General features: G+C 41.6%; 1 protein-coding gene across 1 annotated transcript in view; it reads right to left on the bottom strand.

Moving 5' to 3' along the window:
- Positions 1–27,709, bottom strand: part of SORCS3 (sortilin related VPS10 domain containing receptor 3) — a 1,039,444-nt gene that overhangs the window by 181,118 nt on the left and 830,617 nt on the right. The window contains exons 16-17 of the mRNA XM_029610742.1: positions 17,343–17,460; positions 4,446–4,579 (exon numbers count right to left, since the gene is read on the bottom strand). Coding sequence (XP_029466602.1) covers positions 4,446–4,579; positions 17,343–17,460 — 252 coding nt within the window. The remainder of the gene's footprint in view (positions 1–4,445; positions 4,580–17,342; positions 17,461–27,709) is intronic.

Raw genomic sequence — 27,709 nt, 5'->3', positions numbered from 1 at the left:
GTTTGCCACACAGCCATATACGCACAGGGGTAGATTTTAATAAAGTACGCCCACGCGAACAAGAGTACACTGGATTTTAATAGATACGCACGTAGCCGCACATATCCTTTAAAAACTGGGCTCGGCACGTGCAAGGCTGCCCAAAATTGGCAGCTTGCATGCGTTGAGCCGCGCAGCCTGCCTCCGTTCCCGAAATCGGAGCGGCCTCGGAGGGAACTTTCCTTTCACCCCCCTGCACCTTCCCCTCCCTTCCCCTACCTAACCCACCCCCCCAGCCCTATCTAACCCCCCCTATCTTTGTTAGAAAAGTTACACCTGTGATTCCCCGGCCCTGGAGCGGTTTCGGAGGCCTCGGCCATGCCCCCATGCCGGAACCATGCCTGCAGCCCCGCCCTCAAATGACACATCGCCGCGACACGCCCCCTCCCCCCCCAGGAAAGCCCCGGGACTTACGCGAGCCTATTCAACATAGGCTCGGTGCAAGTTTTCAGGGGGAGGGGGGTACGCGCGTATCCCTTTGAATATCTGTCCCACAGTGCATATATGAGGCCATTTCTGTGTTAAAAATGTTATATGTGCAAACTTTATAAAATACCAGCCTCCATGTATAAATGGGTTATTTCACATATATGTTAAATTTTTTTATGCACCTAAAATATAGGCATGTAAGTTTATAGTAGGTAAAGAAAGTAAGCATTTTCTTGCGTTGAAATATTTGCATGTATTATAACATATGCACATACCTTTGGAGCATAAATATGTTTTATTTTACAAACCAGCACCCGTCACATTTTTTAAAATACTAATGTTAATCTCTGCGCGTGTAAATGCCTTACTCTGGATAGGTCTGAAAGTTAGGCTCCTAGTTGTAAAATTGTTTCCATGAATGTACAAGTTTTACGTGATGCGCTCATGCACATTCTGAATGTGTATGCGGGGTCTTGCCGTGACTCCCTTATTCTGCCAATACCAAAAAGAGGGAACACATCTCCCCCACTCTTCAGAGCCTACACTGGCTTCCAGTCAAATCCAGGATCTTATTCAAGGCACTCTCGATAATCCATAAAGTTATCCACAACCTCACTGTCCTCAATACCTCCACTTTGCTAAAACTGCATACCTCCTCCAGACCTATTAGGAGTGCCTACCAAGACACCCTATTCGCTCCCCAAGCTAAAACCTCAATCAGTGGTGTGCGCCATCTCGACAGCTGGCCCACATCACTGGAACGCGCTACCCCACGACCTTAAGATGAGAATCCTGCCCAGCTGTCTTCAAAAAGAGACTAAAAACATGGCTATTTAGCCAAGCCTTTCAGGATATTTAACTCACCTTCCATACAACTTTACTGTACTTTCTTCTAACTATATGAGTATTTCAAGTTCTCTTGTTTTGGATGAGCTTAGTATCTGACATGTTTAAATAATCTCCCTTGATCTTATAAGTCTATGCTTAGACCAGAGTGTTACATTTCCTGTTAATTTTTTGATTTTCTAACATAGTTCTCTGTACCGCCTCAAGGCGAAATTGAAGTTAAATGTAAACCGGTATGATTTGTATCTCTACAAGAATGTCGGTATAGAAAAATTAAAAATAAATACATAAATAAATAAATTCTGTCACACTCAGTTCTTTTGTAGGAATTTTCAGGTTGGCAAGCCAAATATGGGAATCGTGGCATAATATGAGCAGGTTTTGTTAAGCTCTGAGTTGCATTGGCTGCCATTGAACTTTATCAGTGCCACTGGGATTTTTCAGCGTGAAATAAGCAATTTCAAGAGCAGAATACAAAATGCATCCAAGTCAAAGATTAGAGGATCCAGAACCTTCAATAGCCAAAGTAGAGGCAAGAAACTTAACCTATCTGCACAAAACTGATGCTTCCCACACACACAGTTATAGTGCATTAAGTGAGTGATATTAGATGACAACGTATGCCTGGGATCGCTAGATTTTCTAACAATTTTTGCAATATTGAATTGTACTAATAGAAAAAAATTACTTTTAAATGAAAGTTACAATTACTTTTAAATCAATAGTCATCTGCCTCAGAAGGATTAGAGAAATTTCATCTTAATGTGGAATAATTATAGCTAGTGTTTATTGAAAATTTCAGAGCAGCTCTTTCAGGATGATAATCTCTGCACGCAGAAACAATGTGGGTCTATTTCAGGTGTTAGAACAATGCACATGTACTTCATTAAGTCCTTGTAATTTTTATTCAAGATCAATTAAAGCTGAAGAAAATGTATTATACAGATTTATAAAAACTATCGCCTTCATGGATAAGCCATTTTCAGAGATAGGATAACTGATTATCACTTATTACCAATTTATCTGACAGGAAAATTTCAATTCAATCAGCAGCTGAAAATAATGAAAGAAATTCTATTTTATTTTATTTTTGTTAGCAAGGAAAAGCTGTGTATTGCTCTAGAGAGGTATGAAATTGCAAACTGGAAGCTTCATTATCAAGCTAGACACTGCTAGCATGCCCCGAAGTCATGGCTCTTCAGCTCCAGTCCTCGAAGGTCACCAATAGGTCATGTCTGCCGAGTAACCCATTATATGCAAATAAGCCTGTTTCTTAGCCTGAATGTAAATAAATGTATGTGATGTTCTTCGCTAAGCAGCACTGGAACATTACAAGCCTGATTCACTGTGAAGTTTTTCTCCCATTCTGTGTCTATGGGGGGGGGGGGGGGGGGGGGGGGGGGGGGGGGGGGGGGGGCGGGGAAAGCGTAATGAACCAGGTCCTAAATTTTGAATGCAAAATCCTTTGGCTCTCTATATTGTATATATATTTTTTTCACCTGGCAGTTCCTCCTCTCTCTTTTTCATTCCAGCTTGATTGGAACCATGGGATCCTGGCACCATGACTTTTCTTTTGGAATGTGACCCCTATTTTAATAGACTCTCCCCCTATTCCTTCTGGAACTCTCTGCATCATAGATTCTAATTCTGACCACCAGGTGTCACCCTTATTGATGATCCTCCACCCCCCCTGCCCCCCACACAGGGTCTATGGTCATTGCCTCGGCAGCACCTCCAGCCGACCCAGGATGCGGATGGCCCCCATCTGAGAATTGAGTCAGAGTCCCTTTACATGGGCCCACTTTCTGATTTCTATATGGATCATAGCTTTCCACAAAGATATAAGATAAAGATATAAGCACAAATGCCTGGATTCCTTCCCACCGCAATGTTTTTGATGACCGGATGTGGGAGGGGGGGGGGGGCGGTGAACATCAGCAGCTATACAGGTTTTCCTCAATAGTAACTGTCATAAAAAGGGGTAGTCAGAAGATAATTGTAGGGTTCAAAAAGATTTTCTACATGGCTCAGAAAAGGATATTTGGGGTATGCAGATGCTCTATGAATGTCCTCTGTTCCACCCGTGAACCAATCCACAATGGGTTATTCACCCCATGCTTATGAATCTTTTATTCAGCTCCCAGAGCCCTCAAATCCAAATATATTTACTTGTGATCTGACCTGGTGTTATTCTGGCAGGGCCATGGCTACAAGCAAACAGCTCTCATTTTTATCTATGGATAACTTTATTAAAAGTATGTAGATTATTTACTGCAGTACTAATTATTTACTGCAGTACTAATTACAATTGCATTTTTTCAGTGCACTAAAGATGTGCACTGGAAAAATGTTCAAGGAAATGTCATCGTCCAGGGCCCCACCGACAAAATGTAATTGCCCACTTTGACTGCCCTCTTACACATCTTACCCCATCCGTGGGTTTAATTGGGAGAGGAATGATCCCCAGTCTCTCCTGCCCTGTTGATTATGTGTTCCACAACGGCACTAAGTTGCTATTTTGGAGTATGAATTTACACCAAAATGGCACCCAACTCATATGGGCTGGACTCATTTTGGAAAATGTGGTTCGATTTTGTATTTCTCAATGCCTTTTTTTTTTTTTAGTTTTGCGCCACCTTCCTTTTCACAAAAGCGTAACAGTTTAGCTACGTATCCCTCTACTCCAAAACAGTGTCAGAACTGAAGAACTTCCTGTCTCTTGGGATGTGAGGCCAGTCCTGGTTTTCTATTTCACATCCCAATGCAGTCCAAGCCTTGTTTACCTACACAATGCTTTAAAAGATGGACATTATAAAATAAGGAAGGGACTCATAATGACATGGAAGCAGGTTGACATTGCTGCAATAGGAAGGGAATTGGGCAGATTAGATAGGCCTTGTCCTCTCTATCTGCTGTCATATTCTACATTTATGTTTGCATGGCATTCCATGCAAAGACAGTACCAGAGAAGTGCCTTGCCTATTCTGTGCTTCAATGCTGCTTCGTCACCATGACTTCACTTTCAGCCCAAGTTACCCACTGACTTAACTGGTCATAGCTGGCAGGTTTTCTGTCAGCCTTTCACATGACATACTGTAGCAGTAATTAATATCAATGGGATTTGTGCTTACCATTCGAAGTCCCAATCGGCACAGAGACAGGGCTCTGATATAATGTTTCTGGAATAATCTCTTCCCAGTGAACACTGGGCTCCAGGCCGACGCTTCTTGTAGGTTTTTCTTTCCCCCATGACACAAAGTTCTCCCTATATAAAAAAATATACAGACGAACATTTCATAATGAGACCCAGGTAAGCCAGGCTTCAACCCTGCTTCTTCCATTGCTGACCACTGTGGCCTTGGGCAAGTCACCTCACCTGCCACTACCTCAGGTACAAACTTTATAGGTACATTTACTAAGCCAAGATAAGCGATTATCACAAAAATAATGCTGTTTATTTATTTCAATGTAAAAATCTTAATATACTTGTAACCTGTCCATACAATAAAAGTGGTTTACAGTAATTCACATAATTAAACAAAATATCAAACAATAAAAATTACAAAATTAACACAATTAAAACCAAAACAACTCACATACAAATGCATAATAAATCACACAAAATAAAAATAAAAACATAAAAATAAAATAATTTATTAATAATAATAATAATAATAATAATAATAATAATAAAGCTTGCTGCACCTAACCCCCCAATATTCAACCCAGCCCACAGCCAATAATATTTTGATCAAAAAGCGGTCCAGTGATGGGGCAAAGTCTGACCAGCATCATTTTTGAAAATAGCATCAACCACCCCAAGGCCTAGGGTAAGCTTCTAGCCACCAGTGGACCACCAAGGAATCTTTTTAAGATAAGGGGAGTCTGGGAGTGGGGAGACGTGAAGGGTTAGGCCACTAGACACCAGGGAGTCTCTTTAATGTTGGAGGAGACAGTGGGGGACCACTAGACAACCAAGAAATCTATTTTCTGTAAAGGGGGGGTTAGGGGCTGCTAATGAGGGTGTTGAGGGTAGTTTGCATTGAGGGATATTTGGAATGGGGTCTCACATTAGTGGAAAGAGAAGGAGTTTGGGAAAGTACTGAGGCATTACCACATGGTACATATTTCTATTTTTAACTTATTTTTCTTTTGTGCTTCCTCATCAGGGTGGGAGTCTGCTCATATCCCCAGAGGGAATTTTGCATTTTGAGAGGTTTTTTTTGGGAGGGGCTGCGTGGCCCTGTGTGAAGTGGGTCACCATCATGCGTTTTTGCCCCTTTTCTTGCAATATTTTTTCTCACAAAGCTTTTCTGTGAGAAAAAAATATTACAGGGAAATCACCGTCTTATTTTCCCAGGAGGGATTAATTATCACAGGAACATCCCTCAATGATATTTTTTTCCTCTTGTGATAGAATATATGATGACATAATAAATGATCCCCTTACGGGCTAATTTTCAGAAGCCCGCACATAAAAAACGGGGAGTTATGCGTGTGGCTGGGCCTTGTGCGCACTGCTTGCATCTTTATTTATTTATTTAAAAATGTTTATATACCGCTTTTACAATATAAAAATTAATCAAAACGGTTTACAGACAGTACATAAGTAATAAAATTCAAAAAACCAGAGCAGTATAGAATAAAAACTAAACAACAACAAAAACAACCACAAGACTAATAAAAACTAAAATTAATATCCAGTCTTAGTATTCAGAATACCATACCACAAATATTGTTAAAAGAATTAGCTGGAGAAAGGGGGAGAACGATAGTCGAGGGTAATTAAGTGTGTTCTGATGCAAAAGTCTCAAAAGCTAATTGAAATAGGTACGTTTTTAGCGATTTCGTGAACTGTTGCGAGTTTGAAATTTGACGAAGAGAATATGGTAAGGAATTCCAAACAGATGGCCCTGTTACGTGCCAAAGTGCCAGGCCTCTCAAAAGGGGTGGGAAGGGCCCGGACAGCGCCATTTGATCCTGTCCCGGGGAAACGCACACATGGAGATTACTTACTGCTTCCTTGGGAGCAGAAGTAATCTAACAAAAAAAAAGGTAAGTAGCTAGGAAGGGGATAAGGGTCGGGAAGTAAGAGGGGAAAAGGTAGGAAGGGTTAGGTAGGGGTATAGGGAACTGGAGAAGCCCTAGTCCCATCACCAGGCACAGCCTTTTAAAATTTCACCCCCTTCGCATGGAGGAGGCCATCTGCCTACACACGTGCACGCGGATATCATATTTTATAACGTGCATACGTTATAAAATAGTCACGTCCATGTGCGCGCACGGGTCTTAAAATCGACCCCCTTAGATTGTAAGCCCTCTGGGACAGGGACTTACCAAGTATACCTGGATTTGTAAATTGCCTTGAGTTCTGATTTGAAAAGTTGAGCAATTACATCCAAAAAGGGTGCTCCTCTGCCCCACCAAAAAGAAAAAAAAAAAAAGAATTAGATTTGCCTTACTAGTTCTATCGTTTGCATATTTATTTTCATTAAATTCCATTTTGGTTTGTACTTTGGTTGTTTTTTGTATAATAAATTGGCCATACATCAGTGGGTAAACAGTTTCACTGCTGAACAGTTGGACCTACGTGTTTCAGATAATTTATTATAAAAGCATAGAACTTAAAATGTCTTCGGTCTTGCGCACTTTAAAAACGAGATACTCCACATCAAAACGGAGTTTTATTTTGGCTTTCCTAAGTTTTGGTTGCAGTAATATTAACAATAATGATTAATAATAATAATAAAGCTGCAGGTGTGTTCAATAAGAGATGAATAAGGGAAATCCCTTAAGGGATTGCACCTTCTCAGAAGATAATTGCAGTTTATTTCACCAGCGCTAGGTTCTGATTTTCTTTTCAGTCTGCAGTTAATATAGAGCAAGCAATAAAACTGAGGTCTGTCTGATGGTAGCAACGCAAACACAGTTGTTAAGCCTTGTGTGAATAAATGTCTATTCTTGGGCTTCCCTTAAAAAAAAAAAAATCCCACCGCCATCGATTCTGAAGGAATGCTCAGGGAAGGTAACTTTGATGCCAGCCCGCAGGCGCAGATATATGTGCATATGCCGGCTCAAGCCAAAGGATGCAGCCATTTTATAACATATGCACGTATATGCGTGCACGGTATAAAATAGGCTGAACGCGTGTATATGTGCGTGCAAATGCCACCTTTACTGCATAAGTGGGGGGGATTTTAGTAGACGCATGCAGCAACGCAATTACCAGTTTTCCCCAATTCGTTTCCAGTTCGCCCAGGTAACAGGACTTCCTAACCTCCCTAGTTAAATAGCCTTCCTTTTACCCTCTTAGCATCAACACTTAAAACCCTGCAGACTAGCCTAGATTTTTACATTTTCTTACTCACATGCCATCCATAGCAGTAGTAAAGTTTCGCGGCAAGGAACCCCGGCGTGCGCTTAAATACGTGCACATTTTGGACCTGATTTTAAAAAGCATTTACATGTTTAAAATTAGATTTTACACACGTAAATGCACTTTACCCGTGTAAGTGGGTTTTTGAAAATTGCTACAATATTTGCCGTTGAATTGTCCATAGGATTTACCCACATAAGTGCACTTTTCTCGAGTAAATGGCTTTTATTTATGTGTTTGATATCCCATCATTAAATGTGAAAATCACTAGTTCATAACGGTGTAGAGGTTTGTCACACATAAATAAATAATAGTTGCAGAGGAAAATATACGTATAGATAGCGAAGTAGGTAAACATATAGAGAGGTGCATGTCAGAAACAGATACGTTTAAGAAAACATAACTGGGTTATAGAGGGGTTAGGGGTGGGGGGTGATGATCAGTACATATTTGGTTTATCTGACTCATGGTGAACTGGAGCCAATTTTGAAAATTGCTACAAAAGTAGTTACATGTACACGTGCAAGTCCTTTTGAAAACGACGTCCTTCATGTTATAGTCCTGAAACGACCCTTACCTTCCTATGGCCCGTCCAGATCATGCCCACTCTCCGCTCCTTTTTGCAATTTCTTATTTGTGTGTGTACTGGGAGATATGCACACACTTTTTTAAAAATCTGCTCGATGCATGCCTGCCGGACATACTCGCATATCTCCTGGTTTTGGCGCGGGCCAAGCTTTTAAAATTCACCCCAAACTCTATACTAAGGATGTGGTGTTCAATGCAAATAGTCCCAAGAATATTATAAAACAGTTATATATTTGCAAACCTACTTGTCCTGGACTTTGATAGAATTTCCGCTTGAAAAGTAGGGAATCATGAAATTTTCCAGCTCCATGGTGTATTACCAATTTAAAACAGTTATCATTAGAGTCCATGAACTAGAGGCATGTTAGTCTATGGTGACTTAGCTCAGATTCCCAAATCTGTAGTGTCTGATTTATTGCCTTGCGTAATAAGAACATTGTTCTCTAAAAGATAGTGCCTTTCTAAAGGGCCAATCTAATAAGACCTGTGGTGAAATTGGCGCTATTTTCTAGTGCATATTGGGCCGGATTTTAAAAAGGTTACATGTGCCCAGGGCATCCAAAAAGGGGCGGGAAGAGGGTGGGGCGTGGGCGGGGTTGCGGGTGGGGTCAGCGGCTCCTGGCACAGCTGTCATTTGCCGCTGTGTCAGAGATTGCGTGCCAGCAATGGCCAGCAGTCACAAAAGATAAAACAAAACTTTTTTTGGGGGAGGGCGTTAGAGTAGGGCTAGAGGGCGTAAAGGTTAGGGGAAGGGGTGGGAAGGTCAGGTTAGGGGGAACGGGGGATGGCTGCCTTGTTCGGTGTGCGCAAGGTGCACAATTGTGCACCCCCTTGCGCGCACCGACCCCGTATTTTATAACTTGCACGTGCAGGAGTGGGACTGAAAGTGGGTAGAGAATTGTCTGACCCCTTCATGATCCATCACCAACTGCGTGGGAGCTATAATGACGGATGCCGGTGAGCAGGGGAAATGTAGCAGAAATTTGGAAGGGATACAAAAGCATTCAGCATTTCTGATGTGCCTTTTCCCTCTCCGACCTCTCTTCTGGCTTTTCTGCTTAATATTTCAACCTCCAAACAGGCGCTTACACTTAACTCCTGCCCCGATCCAGGTGATAAAAAATGTGCTTATAAAAAACCTGCATTAACACCAGCTCTGCATTGCCCACGAATAGTTAATTGCCTCCTTTTGTATGGCATTAGCATGGACTCATGCTAAATCAGCCACGGCTTTTTGAGCGGGTTTATGTGCGCGTTTTTTCCCGAGCTAGCCGTGTTATTACACAGACGCGTAAGACTAGCGCAGGAAAACGCGCATGATACCGCACGCAAAAACCCACGGTTGGTCTACTGCAGCCTATTACATCGGCCCCTAAGCCTGGTTCCCACAAAGGACTCTCGGTCACATCCTTGAGACACCCAAACAGAGAATGTGATTGTATAAACGTTTTTGAAAGCCAAGTACTCTCACTCTCAAATTCTTGGAGGGTTTTACATGCGGTGCTGCTCTTCCATTACGTGAATTTTGCTGTAGAAGTGACCGATCCAAAGATTCCTCCTCCCTCCCACCCACACTCCAGTTGTTGCACGTATCCCCAGCAAGACTACAGATCTGAGGTGGTCTCAATGGGCCAGCTCTGTACTTTTTGGAAATAAAGGAGAACAACAGAAGGCAAATGTTGAAATGCAACCTGTCTGATGCTCTGGACCGGTGAACTTTAACTGAATTGCTAGGTACATCAGTTTTGACCTAGATTTCACCCAGCTCATGAAGATTTATGCTTTCTTTATATCTATTAATCTTGAAACATTAAATATAGTATATAATTATTGGATGCATGACATAAGTGAAACCAGGAGTTTGAATCAGATCTTTTCAAATTTTTAACAAACAAAAAGCTCCTCATTAATAGAAATATATATATATATATATATATACACACACACATATATCTGACAATACTTTTTTATTAAAATATATTTCTTGACTGGCTTTCAAGAGCTAAAACTCTCCTTCAGGTCACAATCCAAATGATCCTACCTGAAATTATAAGGGTGTGTCTGGTTCAGCAGGGGTGATTTTAACTTGGCTAAGATCTCTTCCCTGACCTGGAGTTTATAAGACTACTTGTAGTGGCAGGGGGGAGCTGAGGATTTTATGGAGTGGAACATCTGTTTCAGTGGAAAATCAAACTATGCAATCTGTAGCCAGAGGGCGTGGTCAAAGAAAACTAAAATAGTGGGGTCCAAAAGAAGACTGGACAAGATGCTGAAGGAAATGTCCATGTACAGTTATTAGCCAGGAAGACTAGGGAAGGCCAGCGCTTATCCCTGGCAGTGAAATAAAAGAAATAGATCAGCTATTGGGGATCTGCTGGGTACTTGTGAGCCACTATCGGAGACAGGAAGCTGAACTCAATGGACCTTGGTCTGGCCCTGCATCGCACCTCCTCCGAATGGAAGATGACGTCAAATAGGCTCTGTGGGACAGCTGCCCGCCAAAATTCACCGTGTGGATGCTTCTAGCGACTGTTCTTCAGTCGGGGGTGGGGGGGGGGGGTATTTGATAGCCTCTCAGTTCTGTTGCTGTTTTCTTCTTTTCGTGGCTCTGCAATAGAGCTGACTTGTTGCTTCGGATGCTGTAGTTACTTCTGTGTTTCTTCAGCAGTGCTTTGGTTCAGCGTTTTTGTGGCTGTACAGCGGTTTTGAAGTCCGGAGATTTGCAGGAGGTTTGGCAGGTAGTGAGGGCAAAATTATGTTCTTTTGACTATTCTGTGGTATCTTTTGCTGGCTGTCCTTCCAGCCCCTTCAGTGTATTGAAGCAGAGCTCTTTTGGCGATGGCCGAGGTGGTCCTTCTGTGAATTGTATTTATGGGTTGCAGTGGTGGGGAACATTTAATAAAGTTTGTTTCAGACATATTATTATAATATAGTGTAACCTTGGGACTTGAAGGTTTAATTAAAAGTTTCATTTGTTTAGGATTGTTTCAAACTTTATTTTGCATCTTATGCTAATTGTAATATTTGTAATAGTACGGAAGCTTTTGCTATTTTGCCAGGCAGATGACTCCTAAAAAAGACAGACATTTGGCTGCTCAAATTAAATAATCTTGTGCAGGAACAATCATGTTGGGAAAAGTGCGTCAAGAAAGCCAGGGCATTTTATGGACTAAGATGAATCTCCCACAGCTACGTTTTCTCGAGGAACTTGGGTTGAGAGGTCTGGTATTTCCAAAAGGAGGAGCAGGGGTTCAAGTTCTGCCAGAAGAAGTCCAAGGCAAAAAAAAAGGCTTTAGTTTCTTCTGCCTCTACCTTTGATTCATCATTCTGGTTCTTGATAGCCATCTTGATGCCGGACCCCGATAAAGCTCGAGCTACTCGTGTTGGCGTTTCTTCCATGAGAGCTTCTGAAGTGGACACGTCCGACAGGTGAGTAGTCTCTAGTTTCAAAGGAAGTTAGCTAATGAGCTGGAACAGCAGGGGTCTTCTGTTAAGACAGGCTCATGGAAGCAAAGTGGGAAAGGTTTATCAAAAGCTTTAAAACAAAAACAAAAAAATGTTTTAAGGAACCTGAGTGTATTGCTAAGAAGACGGATTGTGAAAAACTGAAGTGTAGAGAGAGTCCTAATGGCCCTGCTGAGATTTGGGGGTTCCTTGGTTCAGAGGACTTGTCTGACTCTTCTTCAGCAGAGACAGAGTCTGAATAAGATAGAAAAGTCAGTTCCTCTTTGCCTGTTTTGACCAGAATTGGGTCATGGGTGACTGTTCCTGCAACTTATGAACATACTTTTAGTGCTATTGCTTCTTTAGGTGTTCATGTTTCCTTAAAATTAAGATGCAAGATTTTACAGGGCAAGTATATTGATATATTTTCTTTACTAACAAGGGAGCAAAACCCATTCACAATTGGATTTCAGCTTTTCATATTTTGGCATGAATTTATGAAGACATGAAACCAGAAGCTTATCCTAGCTTTTTTTTGTTATTCTACCTTAATTATATGTGGGATGAACCTGGCTAAATTATGATGGATAGTTTTGCAAGAAGTTAGCAAAAGGTAAGTCCACTACCTGGGGTTTAAAAGATATGGATATTTGGCCTCGGTCCTTTCGGAATAGATTTCAGACATGTTCAATTGGAAACCAGAGTGACTCATTTTGCAAACACTTCCCAATTTGGATGCTCATTTCTGCGGGTGGGAGGTGACAAGGGAGAGGATACCCAGACCATGTCATCAGGCTTGCTAAAAAGGGTTGTTATTTTAATGTGTGCTACCACTTTAATGCAGGACAGTGTTTGCAAACCATTTGTCAATTACACAACAAATAGGGGCAGATTGTAGGAAAATATCATCCCAGTGGATTTTGTTTTTCAGAACAGGCCCACAAGCTATATATCTGCTACCCTCATGCGCTCTCTATGCAGCACATGCTTCAACAGCTCCAAAAGCGTGCCAGGCTGACCCTTGAGAGGTGCATTAAGTGACCTGGAGCCATAATATATAATGCAAAATGTTCCTTTTCTTCTAAATAACTAAAACAGTAGAGCACATCCTAGACCAGAGATGAGCAAACTGAAGAGCAGTCCCCCTTCCATCAAGTCAACTGGTTGCCTCCCTGCCCCTCTCCCCCTCACAAGTTTGGTTAACATAATAAACGATAGGAGAAAAGACACAGGTGATTCATCTAGTCTGCCCAACACGGCTTTCTTTCTTTCTTTCTTTATTGGTGGTAACTGCTGCTCTGTGCAGGTTACTTCTTTTCTTCATTTTCTGTCCTTTAGCTATTCAGGTTTCTCTGTGTTTATCCCACACCCTTTTGAACTTCATCACCGTTCTTTCTTTCACTACTGCCTTGGGGAGGGCGTTCCATGCATCCCCTACCTTTTCCATAAAGAAATATTTCCTGACATTGTTCCTGAGTCTATCCCTCTTACGAGTTTCACATTCTGACCCCTAGTTCTACAGCTTTCATTAGACTGGAAAAGGTTTTATTTATGTGCATCATTAATACAGTTCACAAATTTACAGGTTTGTATCGTATCTCCCTTAACTCTCCTCTCCTACAGGGTTTACATAATCAGATCCTTCAGTCTCTTCTCATATGGTTTTTGATGCAGACCCCTCGCCATTTTGGTTGCCTGTCTCTGGATGGTTCCATCCTGTCTCGATCCCTTTTGAGATATGGTCTCTCTCATTGCTCGTATATACACACATTCTATAACACAAACGCTTGGTCACACGCTGATTCGTAGACACACACACACTCTCAGTGACTCACATACACGCATTCGGGCAGATTTTAAAAAGGGCCGTGCAGGAGCCCGTAAACACGTGTATCTCACCGCAAACAAAAATACGCGCTCTTTTATAACCTACACGCATGTCTGCAGCTGCACAGTGAGTTTTCGGGAGGTGCGTTGGGGTTTGGGGGGGTTACAGACACATTCAGAGGTATTCATTGTGAAATTGACATCATTAAATAATTTTAGACCTTAGAAGTGATAAAAAGTCTAACAAGAGGAGTTGATTTGTACACTGCGGTGTCTGCTAGCTGCATTCTACAAATCAACTCCTTTTCACCATTTATAAGGTCAAAAATTCTTTATTGATGTCAATTTTACAGTGGCTACCTCTGAATGTGTCTGTAACACCATTCCCCTAACCCTAACTCACCTCCCAAAAACTAACCCCGAATCAAAGTGCCCCCCCCCTCATAATGCTGTATATTATTGAGTGTCAGGCTGAGCCCTATAAAGATCTCTCTCTCTCTCTCATTCACCAGACTCCTGCGCCTGACCCTGCCTCTAGAAGGCCAGGCCCTGGCCCCTTTTCCATCTACTTTTTCTGGGCGTGCCCTTCCAGGCTATTTTAAATTCATGTAGCTCCCCTGCAGCCCTCCTACGCGCACATGTGGCTGTTTTTGCGCCCAAGGCTTTTCAAATCTACCTCCTTTCTCACATGCTCACTGACACATAGACACACACACACACATTTTCACACAAACACACATACACAAATGTTCAGTCACACACAAATGCTAAAACGCACATGCTCACAGTCACACATGCTCACTAACTCATACAGACTCTCACTCACTCACTCACACACTCTCTTCCCCACCACCCCCTCAAAAATGCAGAAAAAAGTCAATGTGTGGCCAAGCGTTTGTGTGTGTGTGTGTGTGTGTGTGTGTGTGTTATAGAAAGTGTTTACATATGAGAAGCTGCTTGCAATTCATTTTTTTTAAACTTTCTACCGAAATTTGTTGTCAGGAGGATACAGACAAAGCCCCAGGACAACAAGATCTCGGTGGGCTGATGGCTGTTGCTGTGGGAGGAGGTGTCCCTTGCGGAAAGAAGGGGCAGGCTACAAAGCTTTCGATAGGTAGGGGTGTTTGTTTTGCCAAAGCTCTAGGATGAGAGGGCCCTTGGCAGAGGAGGCAGAAGGCATGGAGCGTGGATCCAGACGTGAGGCAACCGCAGGGGGCCTATGGCCTGCCTCCCACAGGAAGAGGCAGAACCGGAGCTGTTGAGGGGATGCAACTGAAGGTGGGGGAGGTGGACTAGGGAGGCACCACTGCCATGGGAGCTATTGGTGAACAGAGCCTGGGAGAAGTGTGGCTGGGAGCCTGGTTTTGGACGCAGTAGCCCCTGCAATCAACACTAGCCAGGTGATTGGCTGGACCAGCCCATTGGGGCATGCCTGAAGCCCCGATAGGCAAATCCACCCAGGCCTCAAATGTTCCAGTGTGGAGGAGGCCATTCTGCTTTTCAGTATGTCTCCAGATTAACCAGTTGTGGGAGTAGTCAGGCTGTTTGCAAAGCATCCCCTCCCCTACAGCCCAGTGCTGAAAGCTCCCTCTCCAGTTAAACTGGAAGCTTGGATTGCTGGTTAGCCTGCTTCCCAAATACTAGCAATGCTATCTTGCTTTGCAATAGTTTTAGAGATGAGTTTAGAATTCCTTACACAGTGCTAGGCTTACTCACAGGCCCAGAAAATGCTAAGCTTGTGGTTCTGAGGCCAGATATAGTTCAATAAAAATTGGATACAGAATTGGCTTTGGATAGAGTAGCTGGCCCTTTCCAGTACCTCCTATTGTAGGTTTAGGGATTGCTCCCTTGGGTGATTTTTTTTTCCTAAAGAAAGAGGGATTTTTTTTCCTAAAGAAAGAGGAACATAAATTTAGTCTCATTCAGAATCTGTCATCTTCATTGGGTTTCAGGGTTAATGATCTTCTAGGTCCAGCTCAGTGCTCAGGAAAGTATGCTTCTTTTGTTCAAAGTATAGATCTTCAGCATTGTGGTATGGACTCTCTAAGGGCTAAGCGAATATTGAAGCAGCCTTTCACCTTTTACTGATTCATCCAAAATTCTTTCTTTCATCTTTTGGAATTCAAGTTTAATTCACAATGCGTTTTTGATAACTGCATGCTTAAGGACTGCTCAGTACCTTGTTCTTATTTTGAGGCTTGTGCTTCATTTTTTTTCATGGGTTGCAACATCATAATTCATTATTTATTTAGATGATTTCCTTTCTGTAGGTCCAGCTGGTTGTCAGCATTTAGTTGTCACCTTTGAAAGGCTTAACAAAGGAATGGCAATCCTTTAAGCTGCTGAGAAATCAGCCAACCTTTAGACTATGCTCACATTTTAGGAATTGAGCTGGATTCTGAACATATACTGTCATGTTTGCCTTTGGATAATGTTCAGAAGTTGGTTCAAGCTATTGATTTGGTTTGTTCTGCCTATAAATTAACGTTACATTGGTTTTGGTCCCTACGGTTTTTATATGACTTGCAGGTTTGACTAAAGGAATTGCTAGGAAACTTTTATCAGAGTATCTCAGCAAGTTAAGGTTGAGCTAGGCATTTGGCATTCCTTTTTACATGGTTTGAATAGTGTCAATGTTTGGTAAGCTCTGCTTTTATTCATTTGGGATTTATAATTATTCACGGATGCTTCAGAGGCTATGGGTTTTGATATTTATTTTAATGGGGCTTGGTCAGTGAAAGCTTGACCCCAGTGGTGGGTATTTAAGGGTTGGAGGAACAATATAATCTTTCTCAAGCTTTTTCTGGTTTTAGCAGTTTTTCCATTTGGCAGGATAAATTGTTCAGTAGAACGTTGTGATGTGCTTGGTTAACATGCAAATAGTAGGAGCAATTAATTCTCACTCCGCAAAATGTCCTTTAGTTGTAGAGGTTGTTGCAACTTGTAATTTTACATTGTTTTCACTTAAATGTTTTAGTTGATGGCTAAGCATGTCACGAGTCTGCACAATGATATTGCTGATTCATTATCTTGATTTCAGTGGTCCCATTTTCAGTTGAGTGCTCTGGGAGTGGACATTTTCACAACAAATATGCCGAAAGAATCGTGGAACATCATTCTCCAGTGATTTGGAACTCTTGAACATTTCTTGCCATCGAAAATTTTGAAAGCTGATGACGAGAGATGGATATTGTTTATGTCCTTTCATTCTCTACATTTTTTTTAATGCTGATGTTATAGATTTTATATTATATGCTAAAGAGATTAATTATCTTGGTATTCTTTGTTGCATTAGCTAGTGTGGCCTTTTACTTAAAGCTGTATGGTTTTCTGATCCCATATATAAGTTATTATTTGTTAACATTCAAGTTGACTAACAAGGCAACCACACTATTTTATCCATTTTTTTTAAGTCATGGAGCTTCTAGATTAACTTCTAATGGGTAATCCACAGTATTTTACCAGCACTTTGGAGCGAGTAATTAGAAAAACTGTATATTGTATACCACCAATCAGTGACAGCCCAAAATGTAAATATTATCCCTATAAATAGCTAGGCTGAACTGGCATAACTGGTCAGTGGTCATGCCATCTGCCATAGTCCCTTGGCACTAGTTTGAAGGGCATTGCAGAAAAAAGTCAGTGAGCTAATTATATTCTACCTCTAGAAGATGTAGAATAAGTAACAGCACCAAGTAACCTCCAAAGATGAACCATTTATTCAATGAACATAGTATAATGCATAAATGTACCAAAGAGATCTGCTGTGTCCAGCATTGTGAATTTACAGTACCTGGTTGTGTAAATGCCAAGTTTGATAGTCATTTTCATTGCACTTCCTTCCGAAGATAGACTTGTAGTCCACTTTCACCAGCTGCCATTCTGAGCGGAGACTGAAGTGTCCAAACACTCTGGGCATGGAAGAGAGAGTCAATTAGCTGCTAGATTGTTAGCATCATTACTCTTCAAGCAAGCAGGATCAGAAACACAATTCTAGGTGAATGAGCCTAGTGAAGGCCATTATTATCCCAAAATGAAATACCCACTATGTCCTGCTGTCAGGACCCTATAGTACTGATCTTGTAGATACATTGCTATACTAAAATAAAACAAATAAACAAAACTAAAATAAAACAAATAAACAAATAAAATTGTCCTTGTTTCTTTTCATACCAGTAATTACAAATCACACATTTCATATATACTGTTGGTATCAAATAAATTACAATGGATTCTTCTTTTAGCAAAATTATTTTTATTAAAAATTCACTATCTCATTCCTCAATTATCTATGCCTGAACAATGTAAAAAGCTATAATGGACCGAGGTATCAAGAATATAGGCAACCCATTGCATCACTTACTGTATTTTGTTAGGATGCAATTGTATGTAGCAAACAAAACTGTAGCAAATTCAGTAAGATGTTAAAGCAAACAAAATAATTCATATCTTAGTTTTCTTTTTTATTTCATTGATAAAGAGTAATGTTTAAGTATAAGCTCCTATACAAATAATATAGAAAGATCTTGGAGTAAAAACGAGCAACACAAACGTCCAAGAAAATCTGCTTGCACATAAGCTGACAAGTCTGAATCAAATGCAAAGTAATGAATATTTGAATAAGTGACCATAATAAGTACAGCACAGATTGCACATGGACTATGTGGCTGAATATTTAAGTGTGCTGGATTATTTTAATTTATTTATTTCACCATTTATATGCTGCCTATTCACAGCTCTAGGCAGCTTTCAAAAATTCACATTCATAAAATTTAAAACAAACTATCATAAAAGACATTGCTAATGTAACATACTTAAGCTTTAATGCAGTAAAATCATAAGGGACTGCATTCATTCTTCCATTCACTACTCTCTGAAGGCATGCTTATAAGTCAAAGCTAAATGGAAAAAATGTTTCTTAAGCATCTTTTTAAAAGTTATTGAACATTCGGTTATATGCAGTTCCATTGGCAACACATTCCATAAAGTGGGTCCAGCAACAACAGTTTTTCTCTGATATCAACAAACCTTATTTGTCGGAAAGAAGGTATCTCAAGTAGACCCCTATGAGAGAAACAGAGTGCTCGTGTTGGATTATAAATATGTAGTTGTTGATTGAGCCACAGTAAGGAATCAATCTTCTTCATTTTATAACTCAATAAGGTCACCTTTAATAGAATATGTTTTCGGATTGGCAGCCAATGAAGATCATGGAAAACTAAAGTAATATGAACAGTTCTCGGTAGGCTAGAAATAAATCTCGCTGCAAAATTCTGCAGTACCTGGAGGGCTTGGAAGGCTGACTTTGGTATCCCAAGCAGCAAAGTGTTATGACTGTCGGCCGCAGCTGCCTGCAGTCAACCCAACTCACATCCTGCCATGCCTGGCCCTCCACTCCAGAGGAACTTGCGGCTCTGGCCAGCCATTGTCGCCGCACTACTCCTGATCCTCCTTGCTCCGCATGGTGGCTGGGCCGCTGCCGGCCCACGCTCCGACTCCAGGCCTGCCTAGGCACCGCACGCGCAATCCCTTCTCTATTTAAAGGACCATTGGCGGGAATCTCTGGGCCATCCCCAACTGATGACATCATCACCTTGGGATATTTAAGCACCTCCTTTGGCCTATGCAAACTGACTTGGCAACGAGTTCCTTTGCCTCACTGGTGCTTGTTCCTGCATCTCCGGACCAGTTGGTTCCTGCCTTGGATCTCTACCAGCTGATCTGGACTCTGGCTCGGGTACCCACTCCTCGGGGGCCTGTTTGCGCTTTCTTCGGGAGACCTGGTCTCCAGGCTTCCCCACTCCTTGGGGAAGCTCCTGCGCTCCTCACCAGAGATCCTGCCGACTCGCTTCTCCGCTCCTTGGGGTTGCCTCAGCACTGCCTTTCAGAGATCTCATCTCTATGCTCCCTACTCCTCGGGGCAGCCTTCTCCTTACTACCCTGGAGACTTTGACTCTACGCTACCACTCGCCTCAGGGCAGCCTTCATGTCATTTCATCTGAAACTTCGACTCTCTACACTTCCCCGCTCCTCGGGGAGTCTCCATATCTGTTCACCAGTTGCTTTACTCTACTCTCCCTGCTCCTCGGGGCAGCTACATCACTGCATCAGGGACTTAACTCTGTGCTTCCCCGCTCCTCGGGGCAGCCCTACGTCATCACCAGAGACTCTGTTGCTGTGCTGTCCCGCCCCTTGGGACAGTCTCCGCATAACTCCTTCAGAGATCCGGTCTCCACGCTCCCTGCTGCCTGCCCAGCGCACCTCTGCCTTGGAGCTTCCTTCCCTGGTACATCTTACCTTCAGCCCTGCCTATAGTACTGTGACTCTTTCGGAATGTGCTTTTCCATCCCGCTCCTCGGGGTGCTTCACAGTATATCTCAGTGCAGGCACATGGCAGTGACGCAGAACGTTCTTACTCTACTGAACTATAGTCGTGTCCCTGCTGCAGCTGACCTCGCCTCCCGATGGTGAGGACCTGTGGGCTCATCCCCTCTCAGGTAGCATCAAGCTCCATCTCGGGCCAAGGGTTCACAAAACCCATGAATCCTAATACAAAGAGTTATAATAATCAAGGGTAGAGAATAACATCGCCAGGACTACGGTACAAAATTAATTTGGTTCGATTAGGGATCGAAGTAGTTTAAGTAAACATAGATTAAAATAGCCGGCTTTTATAACTGCTTTAAGTTGTGAATGCATATTTAGATTCGTATTTAAAATAACACTAAGGTTTTACATGCATGAAGCAATTGGAAACTTCTGATTTTGCAATGAAAATGAAGAGGGTATCTCCAGCATCCAGTTTCTTTGAAGTACCATGATTTCAGTTTTACTTAGGTTCAACATTTGCCTATTACAAGTCATCTATCAATGAATAGCAGACAAACAGACACCATTGCAAATGTCTCAGACCAAGTTTTTGATACTGGTATAAAAACACTGAATATTGTCTGCATAAAGATGGTATCCCGAACAGATCCCAGCCAATAGTTTACCTAAAGGAGCCATGTAGATGTTAAAACAGGTGGAAGAAATTGCTGAGCCCTGTGGGACAACTGTCTTTAGTGTCTGCCAGGAGGACTGTTCAGATGAAAAATGAACATGCTGAGTTCTATCTCTTAGATACAGTGAGAGCCAGCTAAGAACCACCCCACCAATCCCACTCTCTCTTAACTTGTTCTCTAGATGAAGTGATCAATGGTGTCCAACATAGCAGAGACATCAAAACAGACCAATACATAACTAGAACTATTATCAAAACCATGCTGGATGACATCAAGGCAAGAAATTAATCAAATGTTGGTACTTAAGGACTTCTGAGAACCAAATTGATATTGGTGAAGAAATTTGTCTAACTGTCTCAACACTGCACACTCAATGATCTTAGCTACAAAGGAAAGTGAAGAGATGAGTCGGTAATTCATAAGATCTTTTGGGTCCAAATCTGGCTTCTTCAAAAGGGGTTGAATTGCAACACCTTTCATGGACGATGGTATAACACCCTCAGCCAATAAAGATTGACAATTTTAGACGTAACAGGAAAGACTATCCCTTAAATCCTTCAAAGGTGAATTTTAAGAACCCTATGTGCTCAAGTGCTTGGGAGATCCACGCAAAAGTCACGTGAGTACACGCATATCTCTCGGTACGCGCACAAAAATGTTTTTTCTTAAAAAAGGACGGGGAGTGGGCATGGGCATTCCAGGATTTTTTAATGAAATCTGCGTGTAAATACTTATGCGCACAAACGCGTACCGGGGTCCCCTACTGCATAACTTTACTTCTGCTATGGATGGCGTGTAAGTTGTTAAATAAAAAAATCTAGCTAGTCAGTAGGGTATTAAGGGTCGGAGCTAACAGGGTAAAAGGGAGGCTATTTAGCTGGGGGGGGGGGGGCGGTTAGGAAGTCCTATCCTTTACCCGGGCAAACTGGGAATGAACTGGGGAAAGTGGCAATTGGGTCGGCGCGTGTCTCTTAAAATCCCCCCACTTTACACAGTAGAGGCGGCATTTCCACATGTGTGTGCATCCATATAAAATTGTGCACATATGTACAAGCGTAAAGCCTTTTTTTTATATCATGTGCGCATATACACGCGTTTATTAGAAAATGGATGCGTCCATTAGCGCGCACCAGCATACGTACGTATATGTGCGCCCACGTGGCTGTTTAAAAATAGATGGATGACATGGGTTGAGGGGACAGAAAGCGGGGTTCATTGATTCACTGATTTGGATGATTTCAGTAGAGGCCATGGGTTGAGACGTAGTCCATATAGGTACACTAATTTCAGAAAAATTAAGTGATAAACTATAAGAAACAGGGAGCAATGAACAAATTGTGGGGACCTTACCTGTAAAGTGACACCTAAATTGTTCACATTGCAATATAAGAGGACAAGAATTAAGAGCATTTTTATTATACGATGTGGGTGTTACTAAATTTTAAAAAATGCAACAGAGTGGAGACTGCTAATGCAGGTAATCTTTGAAAATGGTGCCAGCCTTGGTCTCTCTTTTCTTAGCATTTGAAGGGGAAGCTGCTCTCTCCTTCTGCACGAATAATACTTGAAAATGAGATAATTTAACAATTGAAAGAATTCTTTTGAGACACTCGATTAGTGTTGGTTTACATGAGAGACCTAGCTTTCCAGTTTCATATAATAATGAGCCTTCAAAGGACACTGAACATACTCTCGAGGAGATACGTTTTATTTTTATATGCATTTACAATTTTTTTAAATTGTGACCAATGATTATAATCCAACGCACTTATATATATCAGCCACATAGTCCATGTGCAATCTGTGTTGTATTTATGATGGTCACTTATTCATTACTTTGCATTTGATACAGTCTTGTCAGTTTATGTGCAAGTAAAGTTTATGCTCGGCATCAATGTCTGAGGACAACCTTTGAAGAATACCAACAGAATGAGAGATCCAAGCATGCTAGTAGACGCTCTTTCTCAGTTACTTGGAGACAAATGCAACTTATGAAAATCTGTAGGTTGCCCATGACTCCATTGAAGATCTCTAAAATGAATCAAAGTAGTTCCCAAAATTAGTAGAGAGGATGTAACACTATAAGAAATTGTTATCACATGCGATATATTAAGTGGTTCTAGGAAGAAACAATTTAGTAACTGGAGAGCATTTGTAAAATGTCAATCAAATTAAAACCACAATTATTTTTACTGCAGGTAATAAAGAAGGAGAAAGTGGGTAGATTGAATGGTTGGTTTTACAAATAATTCTAGAAACCAAATATATACTAACTAGAAACTGGAGAGCCTCCCCTCCCCCACCCCCCACAGACCCCCCCCCCCCCATGCCGCTCATCAGTTTTTAAGGAATGAATGAAGAAGGTCTACGTTATGATGGTTTATGAAAATATTATATGCTCATTAAAAGGGAAGAATGAAGCTTTCATAAAGGACATATTAGAGAATGTGAAGAGTTAAATGAAGGTGCTGCCTAATCCTTGGAAAGCAGAGTTTTTAAAAGTGTGGGCTTTTGTTTGTATTTTACATTCTGTTTTAATTTCAACATGGTTATTTCTCTTCAGGATCCAGTGCATTACAGAAAATAATCTACTCCTTGGGGAGTAGTAAAAGAAAAGAGATACAATGCTGATAATGTCATTTGTGTTAATGTGCACATGGATATTAAGTGGAAAAAAATGTTTCAATAAAACTGAAGGGACAAAATAAAAGAAGTTAACAAGGTAATCGCTGCAGGGAGTATAAAAATGGATTGGAAACCTCATTATTTTTCGGTTGAAAAACAGATCTAGAGGCTATGATTCCTCTGTATCATCATCATTAAGTATCATTCTTGATACAAAGACTGTCAAAAGTGGTCTACTCTCTTGCAACACCGCGTGGCAGGAACAGCCTTTCCAAGTTGCTTCATCTTAATTCCTATCTAGCTAGAGACTCATCTTTTGAGATTGCTTTTAAATCCAGGAACCCTGACTCTTCCTGATTTTGACCCTCTCACATTAAACATGCATCCGTTAATCTATGTATTTATTACTGAACTTATATACCACAAACTTCCAATTTAGTGTTCATTGTAGTTTAATGAAAAACATACGTAAAATACAAATAAAACATAACATCAACATCACATATAAAATACTTCATAAACTGAACAACAGAACTTTACCCAAATGCCTCTCAGAAAGGCAACGCCTTCACCCCCTTTCTAAACATGTTGAAATCTATTGCCTGTCTCAGATGCAATGGTAAAGCATTCCAGCATGTTGGGGCCACATTTGAGAAAGCTCTATCCTGCAGTCTTTGTGCTTTCTAATCTCTACCCATAGGTAACTGCAAGAAGTACATATTTTTTGAATGAAGAGTACATATGGGACTAACTGGTTGCATGCATAAAGCTAATATAGCTAGGTGGAGGAAATCTTTTAAAACAACATGGAATATGGCAATATTGTGAGATAAACAATGTTTAATACATGTTAAATGCTGCTTAATGCGTGTTATCGCCATATCATGGCTTAGTAAATAGTGATAGTAAATTTAAAGCAAGCGCATGGGTGACCATACATACGCGTATGTGCATGCGAGTGCACATAGGCTGGAATTTAAAAGTGTGCACGCAATTATGCGTATATGATTTAAAATACTCCTATCGCGCGCGTATGTGGGCTCCTAATTTTAAGCGGTTACTTGAGCAAATGTAATTCGCGTATCTTCCTTGGGACTTTGTCGGCTTTCACGCACACAGGTTAGCGGATTTAAAACATGCTCGCATGAAGGACATTCCCAGTTTTACTAATTAGTTCACCAGTTTGCCCAGTCAGTCTCGAAGTCTTCCAGATCCTTCTGTTTCTTCACCCTGAACTCCCCTTGGTTTACCCAGACCACTCACCCAGTCATTTTAGGCCTAAAAAGAGATTTAAGCAGACTGTGAGAAGTGAGAAGTAAACATGCGCGGCTAACAGCCCATAGCACTCTGCAACTGCCGGGCCTAAAATACGGATTTATGCGCATAATTGTTGGCCCCTCCCCAGAATGCTCCTGACATGCCCCCAACTCCTGCCGGCCCCTGGAACCCAAAGGCCCAACCCGCAGGAAACAGGGCTGCTATAGGTGAAACTCCAGTCCAGACCCAGCCCGGGGCACGTTCGCCAGCTGTCAGCATGGGCCTGGCAGCTGTTTTAACCATGCCACAGCACTAGGGTCCACTATCCTTACAGGAAACTATGGTCATTTTGTTGTGGAAGGAAAGTTTCTACCAAGAGAGAGGTTTTCCTCATTGTCCAGGCTGGGTTTGTGGAAAACAACATGAATTGTAGGTGAAGTTGTTCATTATTCATGATAGTGATGTAAATTCAAGGCAAACCTAGCACCACAAACATAGAATTGCCATTTTGCTGAAATCTGCTTAATTGTGGAAAACCAGAACAGAAGGCCAACTTGAACACAATCATACCATTTACCTCAATATAGTGATGTGCAGCATTTAGCTTGTGGGCAGTAAAAAAAAAACCCAAAAACTGCTGGCAATCCATGGGCCCTGTGGCAACAGGCAGCCAGTCCACCAGATCACAATGGATTGCAGAAGGTTTTGTATTAAATGACTTTATGACCCTGAATGTTGTAAAATTAGAGTTCATTTCTACAGTTAATTAAAAAAAAAAAACAAAAAAAACTGGCTTCATTAAACATCAGTCTGTCCAACAATGAACTGTGACACATCTGCGGTCTGACAGTGAACATGGCAAAGGTAACCATGACATCATCAGGCACAGGAAGTGCTACTGGATTACACTACGCTATCTTTGCAGGGCGGAGTGTGACCAGCCATATTGGAATGCCTTCTTTGCAGGCTGTGATCATTTTGTTTGAACCAGAGCTTGTGAGACCACACAGGATCCTTCTTCAGATGTGAATTCAGTGCAAATCTTTGGTTTTAAAAATTAAGAGGATAAGTTTTCAGAGATATCCATGCGGCCTCATACACTGTAGGTGCTTATGTGGCCATGCAGAGATCTACAGTGTTATATATCCTGGGCGTATCAGGTACACGCAGATTATAAAATACGCATGTCTACCCCCTAACATACACGAGCATGTTTGCTTACTTGCAAACCTCTGCAGTGCACCGAAAGTGCACACTTTTCTTCCCTATTTTATTTATTTATAACTTTTATATACCGAGGTTCAATTAACAAGATTAATTATCATTTCGGTTTACATTACAACCAGCAAAATTAACAGAGACAAAGTCTTGTTTTACAAAGAACAGGGTAGAAATAACCTGGATAAACAATGAACAGGGTAGAAATAATTTGGAACAACATATTCTGGATAAACATAAAGTGGGTGAAGCAAGTATAGAGAATAGGGTCTGTATAACTTTTATTTTAACAACATACACGAATTTTACGTATGAAAAAAAGTGTGATTTGTTTGTGTTAAACCCTGTATACGCACGGAAGCAGGGGTATTTTAAAACAAGTGCGTGTTACTGAAATCTCCAGCTTGCTGAAACCTCCACCACCTCATCCAGTCACTGACTGGGAAATCCAAACCTTCCTAACTCTGAACTCCGCCGGCTCCTCTAGACCTCCCACCCAACCAATAATAACCAACAAACGAGTCTGATATCAATTGCGCAAGATAATTAGCGGGTGTAAAATTACATAAATAAGTTGCCAAATGTGCGTGCGTAGGTCTCTTATAAAATAGCCACTTGTGTGCACGCCTATTGGTCCTGCCCCAGAACCCCAGACGGCTCCTTTTTTTTCACGTGTGAATGTGCGTGTGAGACTGAAAGTACGCATTTTTACACGCATATATGCATAAATGTTTGGAGAACGCGCCCATAAATTCTTATGGAGACAGTTCAGAATGACCAATGACTACGTTTCTCCGACGTCTTTTTGAACCTTTCTGTGCACCAAATGGGATATTTCAAAACAATATTTTAATTTTACCCTTTAAAAAATAACTTAATGTCAATCACTGCGGATGCAGAATATTCAAAATCACATAATTACATCCACTTTAGTAAAATATTCCAAGCAGTTTTAATTAGCAGGTGCAGAACTATTTAGGCATAGGCACTCATCCCCCACAGTACTGTAAACGGCTGCACAACTCTGGCCCTTTTCCTTCAATAATAAAACTTACTGTCAAACAAAATCAACTCCCCCCTACTGTTTCACTCCATAACTCCCCATATTATCCTTTGCTCCTTTATTGCATCCTGGGCAGAAAGCAAACCTTCTCATACAGGGAGTGCTTCGGGAAGTGGTAAGAAAAGGATTAACCTGGTGAGAGACTATTTCATTCAGCAACAGGCAAAAAAAAAAAGTTTGCTGGACAGACTGGATGGAGCATTTGGTGCTTTCTGCTGTCATTACTGTGACGGTGTTACATTATTCCCACAATAGTTAGATGCCAGTTGCTAGATGAAATGGTCTCTCACCAGGGTTAAGCCTTTTCCTACCACTGCCTGAAACACTCCCTCTATGTATGAGAAGATTTGTTGTTTGCACAGTGCCCAACAAGCTCCCCCCAATCTCCTTTCAATTCCAGCTCAGTTGGAACCAGTGATAGGATACTGGCATCATGAGCTTTCACTTCCCTTTCGCCAACGTCGCAACACCCATATAACCCCCATCTTCTGAAGTCACTGCATTGGCTCCCTGTCCATTCCCGCCTACAGTTCAGCCTCCTCTTAATCACCTACGAGTGCCTTCACTCTGCAGCGTCTCACTGCCTCTCCTCTCGCTCTCCACCCCCTCCTCCTGCACGCAGCTCATCAGACAAGTCACTCTATTGATGCCGTTCTCCTCTACTTCTACTGCCAATTCCCATGTGCTGGGAATAGACTTCCCGAACTGGTGCAACATACTCCCTTCTCTCACCTTGTTCTAACAAGAGGAGTTGATTTGTATTCTGCAGTCTCTGCTAGCTGCATTGTTCAAATAACTCCTTTTTCATCACTTTTAAGGGCTAAAATTCTTTACTGATGTCAATTTTACAACCTCTGAATGTGTCCGTAACAACACACCTCTAACCCCAACCCACCTCCCGAAAACTCACCCCCGAATCAAAATGCCCCCCTTACAATAGTCCGTATATTGAGTGTCAGGCTGAGCCTTATGAAGAGGTGTGCTCTCTTTCTC

The sequence above is a fragment of the Rhinatrema bivittatum genome, chromosome 7 (genome assembly GCF_901001135.1).
Source record: "Rhinatrema bivittatum chromosome 7, aRhiBiv1.1, whole genome shotgun sequence".
Taxonomy (NCBI): domain Eukaryota; kingdom Metazoa; phylum Chordata; class Amphibia; order Gymnophiona; family Rhinatrematidae; genus Rhinatrema; species Rhinatrema bivittatum.
Note: the sequence above shows the minus strand (reverse complement) of the source record. Positions and strands in the feature narration are given on the sequence as shown.